General features: G+C 38.5%; 3 protein-coding genes across 6 annotated transcripts; 1 reads left to right on the forward strand and 2 right to left on the reverse strand.

The window, feature by feature from the left end:
* Positions 1-4: 4 nt before the first annotated feature.
* LOC106636154 (glycerol-3-phosphate dehydrogenase [NAD(+)], cytoplasmic-like) lies at positions 5-7,364 on the reverse strand. 4 transcript variants are annotated; one of them, XM_014348465.3, is made up of 9 exons: positions 7,283-7,364; positions 6,964-7,046; positions 6,069-6,249; positions 2,738-2,878; positions 2,506-2,647; positions 2,318-2,430; positions 2,002-2,232; positions 946-1,142; positions 5-283 (listed from the first exon to the last, which is right to left on the reverse strand). In XM_014348465.3, the coding sequence occupies exons 2-9, from the start codon at positions 7,002-7,004 to the stop codon at positions 271-273; spliced, it is 1,059 nt and encodes a 352-aa protein (XP_014203951.2). In that variant the 5' UTR covers positions 7,005-7,046; positions 7,283-7,364; the 3' UTR covers positions 5-270. The 4 variants fall into 4 exon arrangements, with proteins under 4 accessions (XP_014203951.2, XP_014203954.2, XP_014203953.2 ...); XM_014348468.3 differs by having other exon boundaries at positions 6,964-7,078; positions 7,283-7,313; XM_014348467.2 differs by lacking the exon at positions 7,283-7,364 and adding an exon at positions 7,197-7,256 and having other exon boundaries at positions 6,964-7,078.
* On the forward strand, positions 4,054-5,943 carry Tpx-4 (thioredoxin peroxidase 4). The gene is made up of 5 exons (XM_014348469.2): positions 4,054-4,184; positions 5,066-5,222; positions 5,330-5,547; positions 5,633-5,708; positions 5,790-5,943. The coding sequence occupies exons 1-5, from the start codon at positions 4,102-4,104 to the stop codon at positions 5,916-5,918; spliced, it is 663 nt and encodes a 220-aa protein (XP_014203955.1). The 5' UTR covers positions 4,054-4,101; the 3' UTR covers positions 5,919-5,943.
* Positions 7,365-7,580: 216 nt separating the features above from the next.
* Positions 7,581-14,724, reverse strand: LOC106636126 (Glycerol-3-phosphate dehydrogenase 1). Its single transcript, XM_089595211.1, has 8 exons — positions 14,514-14,724; positions 12,917-13,094; positions 11,253-11,393; positions 11,037-11,178; positions 10,649-10,761; positions 10,349-10,579; positions 10,071-10,270; positions 7,581-8,543 (listed from the first exon to the last, which is right to left on the reverse strand). The coding sequence occupies exons 1-8, from the start codon at positions 14,555-14,557 to the stop codon at positions 8,477-8,479; spliced, it is 1,116 nt and encodes a 371-aa protein (XP_089451337.1). The 5' UTR covers positions 14,558-14,724; the 3' UTR covers positions 7,581-8,476.
* Between the last annotated feature and the right edge of the window lie 955 nt (positions 14,725-15,679).

A 15,679-nucleotide genomic window follows, 5' to 3' on the forward strand; every position in this document is an offset into this window, starting at 1 on the left:
ACAATCCAATTTTTCGGCGTATTTTATTTACAAGTTTGTTTTGTATAATTCATTAAATCGCACGGCGCGTATATTTACATTTTTAAAAATAATTTTTGCCGTCTAATATCGTGCGGATTTACATGCGTGGGTGGTCACTGTACACACAATTGCTTTTTACTCCTATTTTTATATACACTTATACATATCACATGAGCATCGATACATAGCCGGGAGAGCGATCGGTCCGAGATGGGTTGGTTTACTCGTCGGTTAGTCGCCAGCGACAGCTTATTTTCTCGCTCTGAAAGAAATGTTGGACAATACATGAATTTTGACAGTACACGAGTTAGTTTTTTTTTTTTTATCGAGTCGTTAATGCATACACGAGACACATTGTTATTAATCATCGCAGTTGAAGGCAGTGACGTATCGTTACGAAAAATCGAAAATTAATTCACTTGAGCATCTTAAATCTATCCGTCTACCTTTAACTGCATAAAAAAAAAAAAAAAAAAGAAACGATTATTAGTAGTTGGAATGTTACACACTTGGATGGGACGTGAAAAGGAATGTGGTTCTTGACGATTTGGACGAGGAACGACATGGTCACAGGTACAGGTTTTTAGGGTGAAATCTACGAAAAAACAAATGAATTGTTACTACGATGAATGAGAAAAAAAAAAGCTTAAGCTCGACGCACGTCGAAGAGTTTCCTAATAAGCGAATCTACGGGAACGCGTTTCTCGTGCAGGTATAGAAAATTATTTGTGATTGGAAAAGCTGTCGGAAAAGCGAAAAAAAAAAAAAAAAAAAAAAAAAAAGTTCTCAGTCTACGCGTCAACGGGTTTGTCGAGGCCGGTCTCGCAGTGAAAGGGCCGGTTGAGGTTGAAGGAGATAACGAGCTTGAGCTTGATGCGGTCGGGTGCGAGATAGGCGCCGGGAGTTGTTGGTGTTGTTACGCACGGCTCGGGCGTGTTGCGGATCTGGTCGATCAGGTCCTGGGGCTTGAGCTCCTTCGTGCAGATGCGGTGGACGGCGGTGAACAGCGGGAACTGGTCCGTCTTGTTGCACCCCTTTAGCATACCGTTAACCTCCTCGGCGGTCGCTGGTCCTTGCAACTTTTGGCCGTTCAACATAGCGTCTTCCAGCTCCTTGATTGTCTGCGGGGATTTTCCAAAAAAAAAAAACGAAAATTATTTTCTTATTCGAAATCGATTTTTTTATTTATTTATCTATCTCAAAAGGTTTATTCAATTTATATGTATATATATCTGTGTACGTGTATTTTCAGCCTTTTCAGCTCTTTTTTCGTAATACTTTTTTTTTCTTTTTGTGGATTTAATCTATTTTAGCTATAATTTTATATATAATCGTTATTTTTTAAAATTATTTATGATATTATCCACCCTCGTACCTAATTTTTATTTATTTTATCCAATTATAAATAATTTTTTTTTTATAAGAATTTTATGATCTCTGTGAGCTCTCAAAATACAAAAAAAAAAAACGATTTTCCAAAATCGATAGTATCAATATAATTATAGAAACAAACAAAAAAATTTCGTTCTGAGGCGATAATAGGTAAAAACAATCCTAGTATTGTTGAAATTTATCAACCTTCTATCCCAAAATATATGTACCTAATTGTTTTTTTTTTTAATTTAATTAAAACACACGTTTTTTCTTAAAATTTTTATACCTAATCTTTAAATGTGCCTATCAAAGAATATAAAAAAAAAAAAATAAAAAAAAACCTGATACAACCGGAAAAAAATATTATTACAATCATTATCTGCTGCAAAGGAGGACGCAATAATTGTGTAGATTTTCAAACAACGCAAAGTTTATTTCGCGTTACACCAAAAAGGCCAGTGCATTTTCTTTCTGTTGTTGACAGCTAAATTACGTTGTAATTGGTAACAAAAAAACAAAAAATTTGAAAAAATCAGCCACGCGTTACTTGGGGCCCAAATCACGGAAATAAATCGAAAAAAAGATAAAAAAAAAAAAAAAAATCACCTTGCCAGTCTTGACGAACTGCTCGCAAACCCTGCGATTCCTGCCACCGTAGCAGGTGGTGATGAGATCGGCAACGCCGCAGCTCTCGAAGAAAGTCGTGATCTTGGAGCCGCCGTGGAAAGTGTCGACGTAGCGCACCATCTCCATGAGGCCCAACCTGATAACGGCCGCCTTGGTGTTGTCCCCCAGAGCGAGACCATCCACGAAACCGGCGGCGCAAGCTACGATATTCTTCAAAATTGCGAAAAAAAAATTTGTTAAAAAAACCCCTCGCATCTCTCAACGATCGCACAATCACCCACACAGAGGGACTCACTTTGAGGGCGCCGCAAACCTCGACGGCCTCCGTATCCTCCACGACCGTAACTCGGAAGTTCGGACTCTGCATGCAGTCCTTCATGATCGCTCCCATGTGGGCGTCCTTGCAACCTAGAAAAGAAAAGTTTTCGTTTCACCCGATCGATCATATATTAATATATATTTGTATGAAATTGATTGCCTTACCGATCGTGGTCTCGCAAAAGTGCTCCTCGGCCACCTCGTTGGCCAAATTGGCGCCCATGAGTACCGAGCAGGGGATCTTGAGCTTCTCCTCGATGATCTTGGAGATGAGCTTGATGCTCGTGCCGTCACCTTGGGCGAAACCCTTTGGAAAAACCACAATTTTGGTGAGAGAAAAAAAAAAAAAAAAAAAAAAAAAAGAAAAGATTTTTGTAAAGATAAAGGTGTACGTTACTTTGATCAAGGAGAGACCAACGGCGCTGGGCTTGATTTTGCCGAGCATCGCGGCGCACAGGCCCGGGATGAACTGGTGGGGCACGACGAAGATGAGGATGTCGGCGTCCTTGGCTGCCTCCACGACGTCGGGCACTGCGACCTTTAGCGGGGGAGAGATAACACGATAGAGAGAAAAAAAACTAAAAAAAAATCGCGCATCGGATGAAGGAATGTCAGCGAGTGATAATTGTTTTACCTTGGGGGGGAGAGGAGTATGCGTAAATAGACGCCGAGGGATATTCGCATCGTTTTGCCGATCTCCCTCGTCGCGCGGATTTGAATTGTTAAGCAGCCGCGGGTTTATTCTAGTCGCGCGTTTACCTTACATGTATATGTGTGTGTACATTATACTAGCGCGCAATCTCAGCTATTAGTGCTAAACTGTTCAAAGAGCTTTGATTGCCTTCGATGCCACTCGGGCACGCATTCTTTTTCAAAAGCTGAATGCGTCACTTTGTGCAGCATGAATGTTTGTTGGAAAAAAATGATTTTTTACGATTTTGAAGAAAAAATTAACTTGGATTTTTAAAAAAAAGAGTTGAAATTTCGAAATATTTGATTTCAAATGCTTTACACTGGCTAAACATTGAACTTATTGGACCAGAGAAAAGTGTCCACAATGACAACAAAGTGTTGAATAAAAAGTTTTTTCCATGCATTGTTTGTGCCTGTAACATAGCGTTCGATCAAAGAAAAAGAGTTGAAACGTCCAAATATTTGATTTCAAATACTTTACAAAGACAACAAATTGCACTTATTTGCTGTAAGAAATAAAAAAAAAAAAAAACAAATAGATCTGCTATGATTGCAGTGCAGAATAATTTTATCGGCAAAAAGAATGCACTTTATCGAGGGAAAAAAAAAACGAACAAACCTTTTTTATTTTTCAAATGTTTAAAAATTCATAATCTAATTGTGCCCAATTTTACTTGTGATTCCCAAAAACCTCGTTTAAATTCTTATAATTGACACATGCGTAACATGCGTATATGTAAATAAATAAGCGTTGTGAATTACCTGACGCGTAAAAAAAAAAAAAAAAAAAACAAAAAACAGCGCAGTTACGGCGTTACGCGCAATTGAACGCTGAAATTCCGGGACGATCAACAATACCATTCACACACATATATATGGAAACGATAAGTCACTCAAAAGGACTGATGAAGCGGCAAGTATGCGAGATACATACACGCACGGTGAGTATTGGCACACAACGCGCGCAATAAAAGCCGAGGCGCAGTACTGAAACTCTCGCAGTTGCAATTAAGGATTCGGTGTGGGTGTGCGCGCGCGTTCTTTATTAACACTGTGCTCGCAATCAATATGCGGCTCAACGCAATTGTGCCCAATTTCAAGGCCGACAGCACTCAAGGGCCCATCGATTTTTACGAGTGGCAGGGCGATTCGTGAGTCCTTTTTTGTATTTTTCACTCCCTATATGTAAGCAGTGCGAAAATCGCTTGTTCATAACTAATCAACTGATCGAGCATTCCATTATCTCGGAATTACTAAGTATCGTGTCGTTGCAATTTATTGTTATTATACCCACGAAATGTTGACCAAACGAACCCCAGTCGATCGAGTAAAAACCAAGCGCCTCCTCTCTACCGATCGATCAAATTAAAAATACAAAAAAAAAAGAAAAAAAAAAAAAAAAACAATCCGCGGTATGAATCACAAAACACATGCATCTCATTATGCGCGTATAAACGTACAAGGTGTCAACAACGACGATCTACGCGTAATTGCGCAAGGCGGAAGGCGCACCTTGATCTTGGACAACACGGCCTTGATTATACATCGGGACGAACACGAAACGGATATCGATATAAATATGTATATACATGTGTATCAGCGAAAAGTAGCACCTCATCGCAGTTCCCAGTGTTGGTTTGAACGGGAAAAAATAACGGAATAGCACTGCCAATCGAAGTGTGTGTTGTTTTTTACAACACTTTTTTACCCGCTTTTATGTGGGTAATTATCATTCTCACGCATAAAATGTGTCAAAATGACCCTTTGAAAGTGCGTAAATCATCATAAATACCGACACTTGTAAAAAGTGTAAAATTATGAAGATAAAAGCGAGTAAAAAAGTGTTACATAAAATTACACGCTTCGATTTGCAGTGTAAGGTGCTACCTATACGATTGACGCATTGTTTTTATTCATTTTCTCGAGCTTTAATCGCAAAGCGGCAAACAAACAAGATAAATAATTTCTGTTTTTTTTTTTTTTTTTTTTTTTTTTTCGTTAATTGTGAAACACCATGCATATTCCATCGCAGTTGGGTCGTGCTCTTCTCCCACCCGGCGGACTTTACGCCCGTGTGCACGACCGAGCTCGGCCGGCTGGCCGTCCACAACGGGCACTTTGAGCGCCGCAACGTCAAACTGCTCGCCCTGTCCGTCGACCAGCTCGAGGACCACGTCGACTGGCTCAACGTGAGACCGTTACACTTACACCCTTTTACCCTTTCTCCTCTTTTTCATTGTACGTTTGTTTGTTTGGTTTTTTTTTTTTTTTTTTTTTTCTTTTCTTCTTCGCACAGGACATAAAATCGTACTGCCGCGACATCCCCGGCGAGTTCCCGTACCCGATACTTGCCGATCCGCAGCGCGATCTAGCCGTCCGGCTCGACCTGATCGACGAGGGGAGCAAGGACGACCCCGAGCACGCCTACACCGTGCGCGCCCTCTACGTCATCAGTCCCGACCACCGGCTACGGCTGTCCATGCACTACCCCACCTCCACCGGACGCAACGTCGAGTTCGTATATCCATATACATAATATCGTGCACGAGTGTACCGATTTCCTTTTTTAAAAATTCACCAAGAGACGATTTGTTGGCAGTGAGATATTGCGCGTCATAGACTCGTTGCAGCTCGTCGACAGAAAACCACAAGTCGTTACACCGGCCAACTGGACGGTTGGTTGACTTACAATACTTTGTGTTGTTTTTTTTACATACGGGTGACCGAATGGGTGGTTTGTTTGTTTGTTTGTTTAGCCCGGCGACAAGGTGATGGTGGTGCCGTCGGTGAAGGACGAGGAGCTGGACGAGCTGTTTCCCGGAGGAGTCGACAAGGTCTCGATGCCCTCGGGGAAGGTTTACGTGCGCACCACTACCGATTATTAACGATATCGATCACAATAATAATATATTTTTCTACCGTTTATGTTTTTGTTTTTTTTTTTAAGTAGATTTTATGGAGTATGTCATATATGATATTATGTATTTGATAAAAAATAAAAATGAATAATCGAATGACATTGGGTGTATACTCACGATATTGGCCGGGAGTTTGTGTCCCGGTAGGTATTTGACGTTCTCGTGGGTCTCGTTGATGATTTCCGTGAGCTTTTTGCCCTCGAGCACCTCCTCGTACACGTACATCGTCACCTTCTCCTCGAACTTGTCTGCGAACTTGGTTACGTTCACACCGACGATCTTGGCGATCGCCGAGCCCCTGTTTTATGAAAAAAAAAAAACAAAAATGTTGTTACATGCCGATGAAAAATCGTTGCGTTTGTGGGTGTTTTTATTGGATAACGTGTACGGTCAATGCCACGGAAGGAGTTACGCGAGCCTTTTCGTTTGATGACCGGTTATTTATAGAAAACGCGGGCTTCGGTATACGTGAATTGTGCTTTTTCTCGTCCCCCGAATGCACTTCAAAACTCACATGTTGCCCGAACCGATGACGCTCACCAGCTTTCGAGAGCCACGTTTGCTTTTCATTTTTTTTTTTTTTTATCGCTAACACTTTGTTCACTGGGAATTTTATTTTATTTTTGTTTTTTTTTTAACCGAAAATCACGTACAACCAAACCAAGAGTAGTGACCTTCAGATATTTCGTCGATGTACACGCGCGAAACTTCATTCCGATGAGTATACGATGTATTGTTTCAAACGAGGTGTGCGCATCTCGTGAATAGGAATACACTGAAAAAAATTCTGTTTATTTAAATTAAAAAAAAAAAATACATATTAAAATAATCAAGTGAGTTAATCAGTTAAATATCTATTAAATATTACGTTACGAGGAAATCATTCGTTTGATACGAATAATTATTTTTTTTCTTTGTATTCAAACGAGCGTTTATTTGAACTGACGAAATTTTGTTTCTTCGGTGTGTATACGTGTAATCGTGAGAATATTTAAATTATATACAAACTCACCAGTTTCCGCTACCAACGATGCAAACCTTCGTCTTCGACATGTTGCCAAAAAATACGACAAACGCGCGCCTGATGAAACTTATCTGGTTAAAATAAAAAGCGCCGCTCGTTAAAACTGCACATTATCAGAAAAAAAAAAAAAAAAAAAAAGTCAAGTTAAACGGACACTCGGTATGGAGATTGTTAGTATATTTTTGCAAACGAATTAGTACAAATTATACGTGTATACTAACGTGATTAACACAGACACGTACAGAACAAGTGGACGGTAAGTAACAAAAAAAAAAAAAAAAAGAAAATCGTCCGATTTCTCTCTTACTTTGATCGAGATGTGCGAGCTAGTCGAGCCGAGAGCAAAGTGAAGCTCGGCCAAGCAGTCCAATGCGCTTTCCTCTAGTCTGACCTTAAGAGACGGATTTTACCTTCTTTTTGGCCGCCCGTCAAAGCACAACGTCCACTATACATTTCCGCCAAGGATCCGCGCGCACATACACGCTCTTTTTCCCTGTTTATTATTAGAAGCGGAGGTTGACTCGATAAGCGAAAAATTATCGGTTCTCGTGCTGGACATGAGCGGCTCCTTGGGGTGGTTGACCCTGTTTTTTTTTTTTTTTTAATAATGTGTCGATACGTATAGAACAGCAAAGTTAACTTTCAAGTTCAATGGCATTGCGATTGGGAAATAATTTTTTTCTTCTTTTGCCCTTGACATTCGCAAAACTTCCTTAAGCTCCCGTCAATCATCCATTTCTTCACTTTGCTTCCTTACTGCGTGTATTTTAAGGGCGAGAGTGCAATAAAAATACAAATGACGCATAAGTACAATGATTCAAGTGCAACGTAACGTGACGTGGTCAACAAAAAGAAAAAAAAACATTACTTGGGTGCTTATGAAAATTAATATCGTCCATCTTTATTTCTATACAATACAATGATCCGCACGTGTAGAGATCGTGCGACAGATCATGATAATATTTCGACAAATACTCGTGTACATCGTAACAACAGTCTAGTATATTTAAAAAAAAAAACCACTACCAAAACACACGAGAAAAAACATTACAAAACCTTCTCTTTTTTTTTTAATGCTTAACTATTTTTTTTTTTTTTTTTTTTTGTAATCGTAACAGTCTTGCTGCAATACTTAGTAAATATAGAAAAAATGTAAACATGTAAAAAAATCTGTTAAAACTTAAAAAAAAAAAAAAGAACAAACAATCAACCTGCCACGCACATATAATACATGATATATATACTATATTTCAATATTATGCTCGAAAAAGAGTTTTCGGGATCATAACATAAGTAAAGGCCTATGACACGTAGAGAAGAAGAGATGATATGGCGATGAGCTTTGGCATTGGTTGGATGATAGTAGCTTGGCATATTTATGCGGTGACGATGTGCATGCGTGTGCGCATGACGTGCGTGTGATTTCTTATTTTCTTTTCTCTCAACGATAAGAATTTTCCTTCTCTAATATCTTTCTCGTAATTCGCCTAAATTGGGATCCTCAGAGGTGACTCTTTGGCGAGGTATTGCTGGCCAGCTGCTTCTCGTACTCGGCGTTGATGTCTTCCCTAAAATTTCGACAGTTCAGCAAAAAAATCTGGAGCTAGTCCTTTCTTTTCATTTCTCGAGAGGAGAAAATTTTTTAAAATGCAGAATGCAGTGATATACTTAATGTACGATATAAAAAAAAAAAAAAAAATAAATAAATGAGTGATTATGATTTATGATTTAAATACCTGCGCTTCTTCCGCCTATAGATGATAAGTAGGATTTGTTTGGAAACAAATAAAGTTGTGAGAAATAGTAGATGTAACATTAACAAATCATATCGTATATTTTTTTTTTTCTAAATAAATTTTTCAAAGTACATTTTGCAACGCTCCTTTACTCGTAACAAAGTTTCGTGATTAATTTAACAGATCGTTTTATATAATTGCTACCTAATTTCTATCAACGAAAGAATTTTTTTTTTTTCCAACTTAAAATTTCGTAAATGTGCTATTTTAAATCAAGAAATCAACAATTCTAAAAAATAATCGTGACTCGTGCGATTTTTTTGATTTGGTAGGATTTTTCTTGTCTTTGTTTTATTTAAAGAAAAGCGAGAAAATTTCATAAAACTTCTTTTTTATTGAGTTATCTCAATTTATATAGAATATTTAATTTTTTTTTTTGTAGTAGTAGAGTTTCTACATTACTCTGAGATAAATTATTTAGCATTTTACGAGGCATTTTATTCTTTGGGTAGTAAATATTGAACTGCTCGGTGATTATGGCAAAAGTTAAAACTGAGTAAACAAAAGCAAGTTTGCTAACTCAATTATTTGATTAATTTCTAAAATCATGATATTTAATCAAATTATGACTGCAATAAAATAAATGCTTGCAGTCACATTTTATCTCGAAAAATTGCTTATAAAAACAAAATTATGAAGCACCATTCTTTCCTCTATTTTCATAAGGTACCTTTCTCTATCATAGCGGCTATCGAGATTCTATTCTAAGGCAGACAAAATATCGTTTACTAGGAACGTAGTTCCATTAAAATTGTATATCCAGATCTATATTATTATTATTATTTATTTATTATTTTTTAAACCTTTAAAATATATATTGCTACTAAATAAACCTCTACATCTGAAATCAGCTACAAACGAATCGATATACCTTGCACTAATCAACAACCAATACTTGTATACATATATAGACTCTTTAAAAAATCAACAAATTTTCCGAATTTCGAAAAATATCGCTGTGTATTCTTCGAACACAGCGCTGTAACTTGTAAAGCTGTACTATCAGGATACGTTTGAAATTTTTTTTTCAAACTAAAATTCAGTTCCCTAATGAAAAAAAAAAAAAAAAAATAAATAAAAAAATAAGTTTTTAACAACACAACACTACAACAAAATATTTCGTTAGCTCGAGCAGCACGCAATACTGAAAGTTCGTTCTCGAGCAGCTGACGAAACTCACACGCGGGAAAAGCGTAGTTTCCGCGAATAATTTTTCGTGCTTGTTGTTGTTTTTTGATTTTTAGTTGGTGAATGGAAAAACTTAGAGGTCACGTAGAGATGTTGTTGTATGTGGCTTACATATGCTCAGGATGGTATCTGATGCAGTCTATGAGGTCCTGCGGGTTGAGCTCCCTCTTGCAAATTCTGTGGATGGCCGTAAACAGGGGAAATCTGTTCTCCATACCCTTGGCGTTCAGCATGTGGTTGACCTCCTCGGCAGTGATGGGACCCTGGAGCTTCTGTCCATTCAGCATGTCCTTCTCCAGTTCCTCGATCGACTGAAAAAGAATTTCATTTCGTTTCGTTAAAATTATGTTTTTGCACTTCCAAAAATGCCAAAAGAAAAAAAAATGTACCCGGCCAGTTTTGACGAAAGCCTCGGAGACCTTGCGATTTCTGCCGCCGTAGCAGGTAGTTATCAGGTCGGCAACGCCGCAGCTCTCGAAGAAGGTCGACAGTTTACCTCCCGGGAAGAAAACATCGACAAACTTGATCATCTCCATGAGACCCAGCCTGATGACGGCGGCTTTGGTGTTGTCGCCATACCCGAGACCATCCACAAAACCAGCGCCGCAAGCGACAATGTTCTGTATTGCAAATTGAATTGTTGAAAAACTAATTTTTTTAGAATAAAGAGTTAGCAAATCAAGCGGTACCTTGAGTGCACCACAGCACTCGACGGAATCGACGTCTTCGGCGATCACTACTCGGAAGTCTTTGGTTTGGATGAGATCCTTTAATATTGCCGCCTTATCCTTGTCCTTGCAGCCTTTAAGTGACGAATAAAAAAACCACATCGTCAGACTTTTGAAAGATGAGCTCTTTTGCCGACACATTGGCTTGGAAATATACGTATCACGTGACGCGCACGTGTCGGTTCTGCTCGTAAATACTCGACCATATACATGTATTATGAACGAGACGAGGAGAGGGCGAAACTTGTGCTGCTTCGTACATACGTAATGTATTGTGCAACCGCTCTACGTCTCATCCTCTTTGGAAAGGAAAAAAAAAAAAAAAAAATTGTGTTTTTGTTAGGCTTACCAATGGTCGTTTCACAGAACTTTCCATCGGCCACCTCGTTCGCCAAATTCGCACCCATCAAGACTGAGCAGGGGATGCCGAGTTGTCGAGTAATTATGTGAGATATGAGCTCGATGCCGCCACCGTCTTTCTGGTCGAATCCCTGTTGTGAACCAAATTGTTCGTTTATTTTGTTGTTCAAGGGAGCAAAGCCAACGATAAATTGGTCATCATTACCTTGATCAGGGATAGTCCTACTGCGTTGTCCTTGATCTTTCCGTGCAAGGTGTCGCATATCCTTGGGATGAACTGGTGAGGTACAACGAAAATAAGGATGTCGGCTTCCTTGGCTGCGTCCACCACGTCGGGCACTGCCACCTTGAAACATCATAAAAATTAATTGTTTTTTTTTATTTTTCGTGAATATAATCCCTTTTTCGTTAAGCTATCATATCTATTGATTTAAAATTATGTATTCAATATATTTATCTCTATACATCATTTTACTCATGGTAAAATAAAATGAAAAATTATCTACAATGTTATTGCACCGTTAACTTACACGTGAGTTATAAATATTTCATTATTTTAATTAATTCCTCCCTACACAGGTACTATATGCGTTTTAGGTTTACGTGCTTCTGTGCATACTTATGTATGCTACGGAAACTTTTTACGATTTAGATAATAGTTAGACAGTAAATACTACTGTAGGATATCAAGCTACTAATGGTAATATTTTCCATATACACTAGCAATCGGTGAAGAGATAACGAGGGGAGAACAATTTTTTAATCTCCCGACAAATACTCTATAAATGACAACTGTAGTGCCTGTACTCATCGTAAGTATTATCTCGTGTATAACAGTTTACACGCATCGCGCGAACATGGGGTAATCTAACGCTTTTATCAAGTTTTCCATACTTAAAAGTAAATAATTTATTCAAGTTGTTTGGATTACTCCACGCAGAAAATATATTTGAAGTCGTTTTTTTTTTTTTTTTTAAAGAAATGTATTAAAAAAAAAAAAAAAAATTTAACACTTTTATCAATGTTATCGGAAAATGATTTAAATTTTAGGGAGAATTCTTATGAGCTAAAATCAACGTACGATTAAATTTTAAGACTTTCCATTCACGCTGCACCGAACGGATGAATAACAATAAAAAAAAAAAAAAAAGTAGAGACCGTAAAGACAAGAAACCGATTACGCGACATCAATGACTATACTCGCGCGCATACCAGTGCACACCTATGTACTTATAATTATATAGTTGAGGCATTACATGGGTATGCATGTGCACATATAATGAGAGAAAAAAAAAGACACGAGCGACGGTGGCCTTGGCTGTTAATTCAGCGACTATACGAGATGTAAGGATTTGCAAATACCATTGAGTACAGCTGGTAATAAACCCCCGCGAATATCGATTATAGCTATACGCGTATAAAAAAGCACGATCGCGCCTTTCTATATGCTAAAAGTACTCTAGAAACGAGTGTTTTTGCTACATTTTGACTAAACCATTATAAATCATAAACGAAAGCAATTGTGCAAAATATATACGCGTTGCGAATCGATGAAGCGCGTACACCCCAAGATACAGCGATCGGGAGGGTCAGGGTCAAGTGCGAGCTTCCCTCTCCACCGTCCAAAGGTCCACGTCGGGCAAACCGTGTACACCCGCGAAACGGCAGTATATATACGTCGTTGTCACCTCCGACCATCTCTCGTAAAATAAATTTAATCGGTAGGTATGCACGAATGTCAATCACTTTTCTGCCACGCCACTTTACCTGTATCGTATAACATTGGTCATAAACAAAGACAAGCTGTGAAAAACCCTATACAATGTACAAAGTTACGTAACTGAAAATAAAGGATAAAAAGATACTCACGACGTTCTCGGGTAGCTTGTGTCCCGGTAGGTATTTGACGTTCTCGTGGGTCTCGTTGATGATTTCGGTGAGCTTGCGGCCGTCGATCAGCTCCTCGTACACGTACATCGTCACGCGATCCTCGAAGGTGTCGAGGGCGGCCGCGTTTGCCCCGACGATCTTGGCGATCGCCGAGCCCCTGCAGGAAAAAAAAAACAGTTTTTTCTTTTTTTTTTTTTTTTTAAACTCGCGCGCAAGTACATGTAACTCTTTGGTGTAAAACTGTTATTTCGAGAAAATCAGCCTCGGAGCGGCAAAAACGGAGATACGCGAGTTCAAGGCTGACATAATTGGCGGGAGCGCGGCCTTCGCCGCTAAAAATGATTAAGCTGCCTCTCTGGGCGCCTGGACTCTATATACGTCACTGTGCGATAACTATTTTCGCACAAATGTCAAAATAAGGGAGCTTTTGCTCGCTTTGTTGTCCGAGCAACGGTTTTTTTTTTTTTTTTTTTTTTCTTTCCACAAGATTCACACCTGATGTGTATACACGTGTGTGCGTCGGTGATGGTGCGAAATCAATGCATCCTTGCCGACATAGCGAATCAAGTCATAAGACACACGACGCTTATACTTACGTATAGTATGTCTCCGATACATTTCTCATATTATATGTTATCAGAGCAGCGAGTGTTTTTATTCTATTTTTTTTCTGACGTAATTGTTTACTTGTTACGTCACAATGGAATTTGTAAATACTACTTTAAAAATATGTTTGGGTGCTGTTTAATTGATTTTTTTAATCGTTTACAAAAGCTGCTCTGATGGATAAAATATATACACCCAAGGGCGAGGAAAGTATGATTCCAGTCAGCTGCGATAAGCGCAGTTGGAATGTTTCGGGCGGATATCGGCGATAAAAAAAAACAAAAAAACGTTATCGACATCATTTACATACGCGCACACACGCGTACGATTGTAATTTAATGATATTTCAAACGAGTTTCGTTGGCGTGTGATTTTACCGGTTATCGCCTATAATATAACAAAAAAATCCTTATCGGAGTTGAGTGAAATCACGATTGAAACACTCGTTTTACATTGGCGTTCACGATTTCATCGGAAAAAATGTTTATTTGCTCACACTCAGCAGTTTTTTGCGCTCGAATTTCGTACGTAACAATAGAGTACTGCAGTATCCATGTATACCCACGCGGTACTGTATAGGCCGTCGAGATAAAGCTACTCTCCAATAATTTTATCGTAAATACACTCTAGATTGAATAACATTCAATAATAGGATCTCTTGGTGAGTTTTTCCCGAGGTTTTCTAACATGAATGAAAATGCCCGTGCGTCCCACGAACTGAAAGCGCATTCCAACAACCAAGTCGACTCCAAAAACATCGAGACAACAACGCTACTATCCCCTTGCCATGTGTATATAGGTACATCTTTCAGTCACACCATGCACCGAAGGGAAATAAAAACACTGCAGCGCTGTATGGTGTCCCGCGTTCTAACCTCGAAGAAGAGATAAGCAAGAAAAAAAAAGAACAAAAAGCTCTTGCTCCAAAACCGACAGAAAGAGAGAGAGAGAGAGATCAATTCGAACTCACCAATTGCCGGAGCCAACGATGCACACGCTTAGTTTATCTGTCATTTTTGGAGTTTGTTCCTCGGAAAACCTGCCTATTTATCGGTTTGTGTGATAAGAGGAGAGGATATACAATAAGCAAGTTGGTGGTATGCTCCGAAATGTGAGGATGGATAGGAGAGAAAAATACTGTGCGCGCGCGACGGCTACGAAGAACGAAGGACGACTGGAGAGTCTTGCGCGTCTACAAGCTAATGCGGGGGAGAGCGCGTGTATATTTGTGGCTCCACGTCTATACTTACTTTGCTCTCTTTTATCATCGTTTGTGTATGAGTTGTTTTTTTTTTTTTTCCTTTTACATTGGTGGTGCGCGCACACGTGCTTGCGCTCTTTTTCTTTTTCCGCTTCTTCATCAGCTGTAAAAGCTGGGGATGGATGGAAGAAGTGTGGAGCTTTTTTGTGCCCAACAGAACAGTGGAGCGCGGAAAATTCAAGCCAAGTGTCAGAGATAACATGTTGTTATTGAGTTGCAGTGGAAAATCAGCAATCAGATTTTTTTTTCTGATTGGAACCGTGTAACCTCTGAGACAGCTTTTGGGATTTACATCATTACATGGAGGAATAAAGGAAAGTATAGTTCTGAATATCAATGAATTTGCCGGCTTGAAAAATTTGGATGATTTGGAAATGAAGTTACCGACTGCCGCTAGAGCGGGTTTGTCGGCTTATCAATGGTAAGTGATGTAGGAAACATTATTAATTTTAATTGCTTATCAATGAATGATATATATATAACTACAAAGATTTCGTTTTTATCGCAACATACGCGTTTATTTTATACGTTATTATTGTTATTGTTTAGTACACACAGATAGATCACGTACAAAATAATGTGACGCAGAAGTAAAGTTATAAATGAAAATTAGAGCTTACAAGCTGAGTTTTTTTTTTTTTTTAACTTTTTAATTTTAGTAAACATACATACGGTTAAATGGCTGGAAAACATTTTTTTTTCTCGTATACAAATAAAAATACCTGTATATTTGTTTTCTTGTTTAATAAGTTAAGATTTACCCGAAAGGAAAAATTGCTACTACGAGTTTTAGTAATGAAAAAAAAAAAAAAATTAATTGAAAAGAACTAACGTTCGTGGATTACAAAATTGTCTCAACAACTACTTAAAAAACA

The sequence above is a fragment of the Copidosoma floridanum genome, unplaced genomic scaffold (assembly GCF_036245765.1).
Source record: "Copidosoma floridanum isolate Cflo_tuat_1 unplaced genomic scaffold, Cflo_Japanese_pri ptg000025l, whole genome shotgun sequence".
Taxonomy (NCBI): Eukaryota; Metazoa; Arthropoda; class Insecta; order Hymenoptera; family Encyrtidae; genus Copidosoma; species Copidosoma floridanum.

Bases quoted from the DNA above. Each gene is read 5' to 3' on its own strand.
- Tpx-4 (XM_014348469.2), top strand. From the start codon at position 4,102: ATGCGGCTCAACGCAATTGTGCCCAATTTCAAGGCCGACAGCACTCAA. The intron at 4,185-5,065 runs GTGAGTCCTTTT...ATTCCATCGCAG, and splicing joins TACGAGTGGCAGGGCGATTC to TTGGGTCGTGCTCTTCTCCC. The intron at 5,223-5,329 runs GTGAGACCGTTA...TTCTTCGCACAG, and splicing joins ACCACGTCGACTGGCTCAAC to GACATAAAATCGTACTGCCG.
- LOC106636154 (XM_014348465.3), bottom strand. From the start codon at position 7,004: ATGTCGAAGACGAAGGTTTGCATCGTTGGTAGCGGAAACTG. The intron at 2,879-6,068 runs GTGAGTATACAC...CCCCCGCTAAAG, and splicing joins ACAAACTCCCGGCCAATATC to GTCGCAGTGCCCGACGTCGT. The intron at 2,233-2,317 runs GTGAGTCCCTCT...GCAATTTTGAAG, and splicing joins AGGTTTGCGGCGCCCTCAAA to AATATCGTAGCTTGCGCCGC.
- LOC106636126 (XM_089595211.1), bottom strand. From the start codon at position 14,557: ATGACAGATAAACTAAGCGTGTGCATCGTTGGCTCCGGCAATTG. The intron at 11,179-11,252 runs GTAATGATGACC...GGTTCACAACAG, and splicing joins TAGGACTATCCCTGATCAAG to GGATTCGACCAGAAAGACGG. The intron at 10,271-10,348 runs GTACATTTTTTT...ATTCTTTTTCAG, and splicing joins CTTTCGTCAAAACTGGCCGG to TCGATCGAGGAACTGGAGAA.